Source organism: Triticum aestivum, chromosome 2B, assembly GCF_018294505.1.
Source record: "Triticum aestivum cultivar Chinese Spring chromosome 2B, IWGSC CS RefSeq v2.1, whole genome shotgun sequence".
Classification (NCBI taxonomy): Eukaryota; Viridiplantae; Streptophyta; class Magnoliopsida; order Poales; family Poaceae; genus Triticum; species Triticum aestivum.
In genome coordinates this window covers 794522796-794533452 of record NC_057798.1, presented here as the reverse complement: position 1 = coordinate 794533452, position 10657 = coordinate 794522796, and the positions used below count along the sequence as shown (strand labels likewise).

At 47.1% G+C, this 10657-nt stretch overlaps 1 protein-coding gene across 1 annotated transcript; it reads right to left on the bottom strand.

The window, feature by feature from the left end:
• Positions 1 to 1463: 1463 nt before the first annotated feature.
• On the bottom strand, positions 1464 to 3075 carry LOC123042814 (probable indole-3-pyruvate monooxygenase YUCCA11). Its single transcript, XM_044465189.1, has 5 exons — positions 2901 to 3075; positions 2503 to 2618; positions 1947 to 2180; positions 1737 to 1859; positions 1464 to 1664 (listed from the first exon to the last, which is right to left on the bottom strand). Exons 1-5 carry the CDS (start codon positions 3073 to 3075, stop codon positions 1464 to 1466), a joined length of 849 nt encoding a protein of 282 aa, XP_044321124.1.
• Positions 3076 to 10657: the final 7582 nt, after the last annotated feature.

Here is a 10657-nt window from a genome sequence, read left to right as displayed (position 1 = left end):
TTTGTTTCTCAACCTAGTTTGAGACTTTGACTCACGACACGCTACCGCGCGTGGCCGGGGCGCGCCAACCCTAGTTGCCGGTAGAGGCCTCCTTGTAAAACCCTGGTTTTTGTCCCTTCCTTTTTCTTTTGATTTATTTGGGTTTTGCCCTGATTTTATTTTTGGAGTGGTTTTGTGGCCTTGCCACCTGAGAGATCATCCTCATTCCTTCTCTCAAGCCGGAGGCGCGCACACAATATCTTCAACAACTTTAGTCATGAAAAGTACAACCTACATGCATTGAAGAAAAAATTGAGCCAAAAACTCTGTGGAGAAATCAACCTCATTGTAATAGAGGAGGGTCGAGGAGGGAGACAGGAGGAGGGTGATGATGCTTCCATTAACATCTGTTCTATTAATTAAAAAAAGGATAATGGAGGAGAGATTCTTTGACTAAGTGAACAAAATGTGCTCACCCATGTACATGTATCTACTACTCCCTCCGTCCGGAAATACTTGTCATCAAAATGGATAAAAGGGGATGCATCTAGACGTATTTTAGTTCTAGATACATCTATTTTTATCCATTTTGATGACAAGTATTTTCGGACGAAGGGAGTACATGCAAAATCAAGCATGCGCAAGTCACAACCTCAACAAAAAATCCATCACTATCTGCACTTGTCAATCTCACCATCCTCAAAAACTAAATAGGCACACAATTAATAGAGCAGGGTGCACATTTCATTCATTCGGAAAACATAGTGCACACGCAGTGCTCAAACATTTATTCAGAGAACATTGGTTTAAACAGATACAAAGATTGACACTTCATTGTCATTTAAAACATAATAAAAAAATCTGCTATTAGGTTAAGAGTAACTCCCAAGATTTTAGAGAAGAGTCAAACTAACAAATCTAGTAGCAAGTTTTAAGAGCTAATGGAAAATCAACGCACCTCCAAGGACTGTGACAACAGCCTCGCCCATGGCCCTCCGATTTAACATTTCAACAAAAAAATACAAAGCTCTTTGCACCATGTGAGTATAAAAGCCCTTGATTATATTATAAAAGTAATGCTTACTCCATCGCACATATGAACCTTGAAATAAACAATAATCTAGTTCTATCTAGGATAGATGAAGATAGATAGACAAGTGGCAGTGGATAGATTTCTCAAAGAATCAACCGTCTAGCACACTAGCCCTTGTAAACTACATGTAAAAGATAAAAACAATCGAGAAAATGCAAAAACCTTTGCATTTCATTGCATTGAAAGGATGGGGAAAAGTTACAGTCCTCCTAGGAGGTTAGTTTTACAATACATCATACAACTTAGTGGACATCCCAGGATTGGTGCAGAACAACCCGCAGGCCTTGTGCCCCTGCCTTAGACCAGCATCGTATCTCATCCTTGATCTTCTTGAGGAGCCCGGTGATGAAAAGCATCACGTTGTCGAAGATGCATTCACCGATTTGATAATTTACCCGGACATAGCGCCTATCACTGATATGATGTCATTGGCGATATTCTTGGCATCTCCTGCAATACCAGCCAATCCTCTCCTTCCTAACCCAGCACAGTAGAGCCCATTTTCACCTTTCCAATGATTCGGATATTCTTTGATGGGCAGTCCATTGCCATTTAACATGCTCTCACCATTCCGAGATAAAAAAACACAAAGCTTGTTAGCAGATTTAACAATTGTTGCACCAAGAAAACAAACTCAGACATATTCAAGCATCGATGTTGTTACCTTGAGCCATATATTTGCTGTGCTTTTGTATCCAGTTGCAAACACAATCGTGTCAAATGATATCTTTTTACCGCACTGAAATTCAACTATATCGCCCATGATCTCACTAATGCTCCCCTTTACCTGTACGAGATGAATAGAATATTGACAACTTGGCATATGAGGACAAAATCTGTTATGAAATTTATGTCATGTCAAGGATATACTTACTTTGATGATACCTTTTTTGATTAACCCAACAGTGCCAACATCAATAACAGCGGATCGGCCGGTCTCTGACTTGAGGATCATTGGAACCACTTTTGGCCTTCTGATGCCATACCTCGATAGATCACCAAATATGAAATTTGCCGCCATCACAAGGAGGTTATCCACTAGATTCAATGGGAGACGACGAGCAAGTGTCATCCCCAACCGGATTAATTCCTTTGTCATTACATGAATCTGCAACCACAAAACATGTCACATCTCTTTTGAAGCCTGCATCATAAAATAAAAGTCCATAGAATCATCTTCTTTCAAGAGTTATTTTTTCTGTGTAGTTCGTCTAATTGTTTAGTTGTTTGTGCATGTTATAAAATAGTCTATCGCTCTATACCATGAAATACTTTCCGGTAATAACTTTGGAAAATTGCATCCTTCTAGTGGTGACTATATTAAGAAATTGCCCCGTAACCACTGAAAATATATAGTGCCCATAGGGTGGGGGTGGGGGGATCCCCTAGTGTTTCTAGGTCAAAAAATAATATATAGTGCGTGTACATACCGGGCTTCGTATAACGATTGAAGTATTGGCACCATGGGTCGCAAGGTCATAAGCAATTTCCATTCCAGAGTTGCCAGATCCAACGACCAATACATTCATGCCAGAGTAGCTCTTGCCTGACTTGTAGCTTGAGGAGTGGATGACATCACCCGGAAAAGTTCGCAATCCAGGGATCATTGGAATATTCTCTGCACACCTGACTAGTGTGCTCTTTGCCATGTCATGTGCCACGATGGACCAACATTTTTGGTCATTGTCAAATGTGGATGTCTCCACACTAGTGAGATACTTGGGTCGAATATTAAAACGCTCAACATAGTTATCCAAGTACTTCATAAACAAGGTTTTTGGTATGTATGTTGGCGCATCTAGTGGGTATGACATGTGTGGCAACTCACAGAACTCCTTTGCAAGATGCAGCTTGAGGCGATCGTAGGCGCGGTTGCGCCAAAGCGACGCGCTGCAACTTTCACGCTCGACAATGACATAGGGAATTGAGAATTGGCTAAGGCATGCTGCTGTTGCAAGGCCTGCTGGCCCAGCGCCAACAATCAACACTACAACATTCTCCATTTCGAAGAGAAGAGTTGACAAAGTTATGGGATAGGTGCAATGCTAGGCTGGTGTGTTTACTTGTTTGCTCCATGAATCTTTGGATGCATATGTGGGCATATACATACCGGTATTTTTCATGTGTCAATCTATTTACAATGAGGAATGGAAAAGGTAAAGATTTATTGATCCCTTATCCTGGTGTGTACTAGTATTCCATCTACATATTGAACCGCTGGTGTGAAAGCATGTCCTGATACATTACAGGGATACAAAATAGGCAGGAAACACACTCTTGAACGATTTTTTTTTGGAAACTTATCAACCGGCTTTGGATATGTTTAGACTAAAATCTCTTCAGAATTTCTTTCCATTCCTGTTGTCATCAATGAAAATTCATATAGGATAAGTATATGTTCGGTATATACTCCCTCCGTCCCGAATTACTTGTCGCGAAAATGGATGTATCTAGACGTATTTTTAGTTCTAGATACATCCGTTTCAATCCATTTTCAGGACGTAATTCGGGACAGGGCAGTACTTTGTATGCTAAGTAAGATTAAAGAAAGATTGTTAGTGTTTCTTTCCTTTTCTGTATATTATGCAATCATTTCTTTCCTTCCCCTATACTTGCAAACTAACCGGCCATGGCTAGTTAGCCTTCCTTCCATATGGAGATGGACCTTGCAGGTGTCTTCTAGGCCGTCGACGCCAAAGTATTGATCGAGCATGGATGGCCTTAGACTGTGGTTGCCGGCTTGCATTTGTAGCATTTGTCTTGTCGAGCATTGAATAGTTTCCTTAGGTTGTCTATCTAGAAACTTCATCCGTAACAAGGCATGTTTTCAGCATAAGCTCCCCAGGTTGTCATCAACATGGTAGATTTGTTCCGCTTGTTCTTTTGTCAGCCGTTATTTGGTAGGCCCTTTGTGCTATTGTGAAAAAGAGTTAGTTGTTGTTCTGCTACCTCGTCTTGTTTTGAGATTTGGATCCTATTGAAACCTAGTTTTTGTGTTTTTTCTGAACTCCTTTTGTTCAGTTTTGTTTCTCAACCTAGTTTGAGACTTTGACTCACGACCCGCTACCACGTGTGGCCGGGGCGCGCCAACCCTAGTCGCCGGTAGAGGCGTCCCTGTAAAACCCTGGTTTTTGGCCCTTTCTTTTTCTTTTGATTTATTTGGGTTTTGCCCTGATTTTATTTTTGGAGTGGTTTTGTGGCCTTGCCACCTGAGAGATCATCCTCATTCCTTCTCTCAAGCCGGAGGCACGCACACAATATCTTCAACAACTTTAGTCATGAAAAGTACAACCTACATGCATTGAAGAAAAAATTGAGCCAAAAACTCTGTGGAGAAATCAACCTCATTGTAACAGAGGAGGGTCGAGGAGGGAGACAGGAGGAGGGTGATGATGCTTCCATTAACATCTGTTCTATTAATTAAAAAAAGGATAATGGAGGAGAGATTCTTTGACTAACTGAACAAAATGTGCTCACCTATGTACATGTATCTACTATATGTAAAATCAAGCAGGCACAAGTCACAGCCTCAACAAAAAATCCATCACTACCTGCACTTGTCAATCTCACCATCCTCAAAAACTAAATAGGCACAGAATTAATAGAGCAGGGTGCACATTTCATTCATTCGGAAAACATAGTGCACACGTAGTGCTGAAACATTTATTCAGAGAACAGTGGTTTAAACAGATACAGAGATTAACACTCCATTGTCACTTAAAACATAATAGAAAATCTGCTATCAGGTTAATAGTAACTCCCAAGATTTCAGAGGAGAGTCAAACTAACAAATCTAGAAGAAGGTATTAAGAGCTAATGGAAAATCAACACACCTTCGAGGACTGTGACAACAGCCTCGCCCACGGGCCCGATTGGATAGGAAAGAGTTCAAAATCCATCCAGCACGCACCAAAACTGCATACAACGACGGACATGTAAAAATCAAAAATCAAAAATATGAAATGACCGACAACGGCACTTGCCAGAACATGAACAATGCACATGAGCAAAAGAGCAAGTTGGGTGACAGGGTGAAGAACTTGTAGCAAATCAAATAATGTAACAGTAATCTCACCTTCGAGCAACCATAAAACAGCTTCAAAAAAACTACTACAACTCCCACAAATCCACTTCGGTTTGGCGACATGGCAACAAGAGGGTTGTTGCTGTGTGTGGCTGCACGCCGGAGGTTGCACGGTGGGAAATGAATGAGCTTGATGGAGACCAAGAAGACAGCGAGTCGCGAGCTTGCCGGCCATGGAGACGGAGGCGAGCTGGGCGCACTGAAGCGATCATCTCCAGCCAACTGTTATGGCGTGAAGTGCATGGTCATAGCAAAGAGAAGTGTACGATCTGTGTCAAAACCACTCGAAATCAAATACGAAACCACTTTACCGAAAAAGGCTTTCGCCCCGCTTTATATATAAAGCACCAAACCACAAGCATCCAGTACAACCACACGCCACGCCACCGCAACACACGCACACACCCCAGACAGGATACATAGGCGCTGAGCGCAGCAACACCATTCCTAGCACTACCGCCCTGAAGGTATGAAGCTACATATGAGGAACCATGCGCTCCAAGGCGGTGCCTTCAGGAAGGATACGATGCCGGGGCGCCGCCACCGCCCGATCCAAGGATCAGAGTTTCCCCCGGAGCCGCATCACGGGCAATGAGAGCCGCGATGACGCCTTCAAGAAGGGAACGATTTCGCCGCTGCCGGTCCGTCCGAAGATAGAGCAGGTTTTCACCTCGGCCAACAATCACCGCCACCGAACGCCACAACCCGGCAACCACGCCGCCCACACGGCCATGATGACCGGGCAGCACCAAGGCACGGGCTTTGTCCAAGAGCACCGCACAACCACCATCAGCAGGGCCGCCGCCCCAGCATCCAAGACCTCGACACCATCTCACCCGTGACCCACCGCCCCCCAACGAAAGAGACGAGCAGAAAGGTCCACCTTTCGCGCCCCTGGGCAACCCCCAGCGTCGAGACCCAATAGGTCGGACAGAACTGGCATCCACCGACCCATCCTGCTGCCCCAAGCGCGAGATGAGCTCGGTCCTGCAGCAACGAGAGGGGGACGAGGTCAGTCCTGCTGCACTGTGCGCGAGACGAGCTCGGTCCAGCTGCATCCTGCGCGAGACAAGCTCTGTCCTGCTGCATCGGGCGCGAGACGAGCGGTGGACCGCAGCTGGGAGAGGACCAGCCCTTTGATGGGAGTAGCGTCCGGGCGACGAGGAGATGGGGTGAAGGTCGAGACGGCCCGAACGCAGACAAACCGACGCCGGAGAAGCCGGCCGTTGCCGCGGACAGATCCATCGAGCCGGCCGGAGCAGCAGCCACACCGGGCCACTGCCCAACCCGTGCCGTCCGGCGAGCTCCAAGCGTCGGAGCCGCCGGAGACGCACCTGCGCCACCAGACATCCACCCCGGACGCCAACACAGCCGCCTGGAGCGACCCCGGTCCGCACCGCCACCACCGCCACCACACCGCTGCTACCTCCGCCCAGCGGCAAGGAAGAAGCCGCCGACCGCAGCCCAAGCCATCAACAGCCTGTGCCGCCCGCCATGGTCATCCCGCACGAGCTGCAGCAAGACCACCAGATCGGGCACCACCCCCGCAGCCCGCCACCACCAGGAGACACGCACGCACCCAACGGAAGGGAGGCCGCTTCGTGCCACCATGGTAGCCGCCGCGTCAGATCTGAGGAGGGCGAACCCTAGCAGACCCGACCGAAGGGGCAAGCAGAGCACGCACAACCCCGCCGCCGTGCAGCCGCCGCGCCGCCAACACGCACCTGCGCCACCGCAGCAGCCACGCGCCGCCGCGCCGCCATGCCCCGCACCAACATGGCGCCTCCACCCAGCGGCCGTGTCCCACACCACCACCAGCCGAGGGATGAGGAAGGCCTCCCGCCGTCGCCGGCGCCGGCCGGGCTTTGCCTGGTCGCGCCCTCTGGCGGCGGCGAGGGGGAGGGAGGAAGGGAGGGGGCGGAGGAAGGGGGCGGCGCAGAGTCGCCCGTCGGCTCGCGGGAGCCGAGCGAGCGACGAAGGGGAAGTCGTTCCTGTGGAAGAACTTGGACTAGATGGATCATGAAACCACTTTAGGGGGGAATTGATCCGGTTTTAAAGATTTGAGGGGCTGATCCGTCAAAGAGGATTTGGGGGGGGGGGGGGGGGGACGATACTTTCCTCTGAGATCAATCGAGATGGAGAACAAAGAAAGAGAGCGACTGGTGATGGAGGAGAGAAACTGGATGGTAATATCCCAACCCACAGTCCGAGCACATCACGGCTGAAAAACAATGCAAGAACCTTGCCTGCGCATGGAACCGATCGCACATACAGGACCTTCCGTTGGCTGGGAACTCTTTGCTCCAGCCTGAACACTGGCACAGTGCAGGCGTGCCAGCCTACGGGCTGGGCCTAGTGTCTATGCAAATGCGAAAGTGGTCCAGATTCATCTAAAAAAGGAAATAAACTTCACACATACAAAATGTTAGAAATGTTTTGAGGAAGGAAGTGGACCGGATCCCAACGCAAGCATGTGGCTGAGATTGCCACCTCCGAAGAGAAACACAATAGTTTTGCTTTTCCCTATATAAATATACACACACGCATACAAAAGAATCTTAAAGTGGCTAAGCTAGCCTTGCATTGGAGGTGTTGGGCGTTGTTGCTTCACTAGCTGCCATGTGTTCCCACTAAAGAATTGGCTAGGCTTTCTTTTTCTACATACTGTACTGACTCTTAAGTAATATACATGGGGTGATGGGAGGGTAGCTTCTCTTTTGACACAATATAGATGCAGACGCTTACACACACACATACTTTTAAACACATTATAGATGCAGACGCTCATACATACACACATACACTCACTGTGGTGGCCTTTTAAACATTTTTACTGTCTCTTAAGGAATTTGCATGGGATGATGAAAGGGCATCTTCTCTTTTAAACACAATAGAGACGCAGACGCTCATATATACACACATACACTCATCGAGATTTACCCGGCAGGCAGCTTCTTCGTGTGTTTTGTGCAGCGGTTTTTCTAGAGCCAGCCAGCCGAACCAAACAAAAGATGCATGTCCACTGACCGCTTTGGTTTATCTCTCGAGAGTCCTCCTACCATCACAAAACCTTTTCTTTGACTTCCCAACCTCCTCCACACCACTGCAGTCCACAAATTCGCCGTGGACCACACCATCAGTGTCGTGCGTTACCCCGGAGCACTGCTAGCATATACCTATCCTTCACCACCTCCTTAGCCATTGATCCGCGCCCAGTGACTTGGGTCCAGATCGAGCAGTGGATGGTGTCGCTAATCAACTGCCGATCTCACCCAGCATGACCCCGGTATACTTGGCGGCGGCGGCCTCGCCGCTCGGTGGTGACGCACAACTATACGCGTGGGTGGGCCCATGACGGTGTCACACACGAGGCCCTTCCCCTCGGCGACAGCCACGAACATGAGTTCATTTGTGTCATCTCATAGTACCTATACACTTGCGAAAAGTTCATTTGTGTCATCTCATAGTACCAACATCCAACGGTTGCAAATCTGTTAGTAGCTTCGGAAGGATCCTACAAAGATAATGTACAGTATGTTGAGTTATTTCCTTTGGAATGCAATTTGAAAGATGTGAGTTCATTATGACCAAACTGGCTCCAAATTTGCTTACAGAAGATAGCAGTCACCGTGCCATTGTGTGCATTCAGTTTAACAATAAATGATGTATATGGAAACTGAATAGTTATGGAACAAGTAAAAAAATAGATCAAGTTTGGTGCACCAAATCGTTAAATGTTTAGTATGGTATGTGCTAAAGGTTTACCCTTTGCCCTTAAAATCAGAGAAATTATTCACACCTTATTTCACTTGGTGTTTGCACCAAAATTGAATGCCTGGCACCATCGTCACGACAAAGGAGGAGTTGGTCCCCACGACATCCCCATTCAGGCTCTTTCTAAGCTTCAACTTAGTCTAATCTTAACTTAACTTTGGTTTTCTTTATTATTATTTTTTTAGAAAAGGAGGATGACCCCCGGCCTCTGCATTTGAGCGATGCATACGGCCACTTTATTAATTATTCTCACAAGACCTTATAAAGCCATATAACAGTAAGACTAAAGCCACCGTCTAAGCAACAACTGTTGCTACACCTATCCAATTGATGAAGGGGCGCAGATAGTCTGGGTCTAATACCAAACAGACATCACAGCCAAACCTAAATATCTAAGACCTGAGGTCCCAACCAGGACGCTTGCCGGGTATGGGGCACCTACCAGTCCGGCACACTCCTCAACCAGGACGCCTACCGGGTATGAGGCCGCCGCAGCCACCTGCCACCAATCCATCTTCAGAGCTATACTGTCGGACGTACCGTGTCAGCTCTCTCTCATTGACGCCACCAGGACGCCCGACAGCGTCGTCCTCCTGCGCGAGTCCATCCTCCCACATCGAACTCCGAATCTGCACTGCGCCACGCTGTGAAGATCCGTCGCCATCAGTGTGTAGGATAAAGCACCGCTCCAACAAAGAATCCGTCCTCTGGTCCCTCGATCACGTGTGTACCTCCAAGAATGACGCCCCCAAGGGAGGAGCGACACCAGAGCGCCGCCGTCATTCGATCATCCGATCTAGGGTTTCCCCCAGAGGTAGCAGAGAGTGGCCTTGAACTTCTCCACGGCGATGCCTTCAAGAAGGGAACGACGCAGATAGCGCCGCCACCGCCGGCCTTAGCAGACGCCGAAGGCAAGTTTTCACCCAGATCAGTTCGAAGGGATCCAACTCTCGTGCACGGGCCGCCGTCACCACCAGCACCACCAGGCAGAACCCTGGAGCACCGGCAGATCAGCGAGCCGCCGGCACCACCGCATCCAGATCGCCGGCCACGCCGGGCCGCCGCCAATTACCATGTTTGGAAAAAATTAAGATACGATGTAACCAAGAACTAATTTAAATAAAGATTGCATCATGTTCATATTAAGTAAAGAAGTTAAGGACTTATGTCAACCAAGTTTCTCAATCTGATGGTATGGTGTGGTCCTTTTTAAGATAGGGAGGGATAGGTAGAAAGGAACATATGGGTTTCGAAGGGCTGCGAACTTCAGTTTAGGTTGGTTCAGCCTTTCAGGTACCCATGTACAGATGCCCTTGCATATTTATGAAAAAAGTTCTCGCTGTCACCCTTAGTTTTTGTTTCTTTGGATTTGCACATAAATCCTATGTACTATGGTTTATATTTTAAGCACCATATTTGTGTACATTTAACTTACTATATTAGCGATCTTCTAATCCCTCTATGTGACATTCTCTGCTCTAGAAATCATTTTGGATTAATGTACTATATTTGGATGAGTCAAGAGAAAGAGAAAACTGAAAAGTCATGATATCTTTGGGAAACAATATGTTGAGTACCCACAATATTACATAGTTTCATTATGTGTTTTATCCTGACAGTAGTTTCAGGCATAGGTCACACGGAATACTATTTGTAATAAAGGGCAAGGTTACCTTATAGTGCTCAATGTTTCCTATTCTTATTTCATGCACTGTTGTTACTTTAGG

Excerpts from the sequence above, each read along its gene's own strand:
- LOC123042814 (XM_044465189.1), bottom strand. The coding sequence starts at position 3,075 with ATGGAGAATGTTGTAGTGTTGATTGTTGGCGCTGGGCCAGCAGGCCTT. Across the intron at positions 2,619-2,900 it reads GCATCTTGCAAAGGAGTTCT|GCAAGAGCTACTCTGGCATG; the intron begins GTGAGTTGCCAC and ends GCTACAAGTCAG. Across the intron at positions 1,860-1,946 it reads TCAAAAAAGGTATCATCAAA|GTAAAGGGGAGCATTAGTGA; the intron begins GTAAGTATATCC and ends CATCTCGTACAG.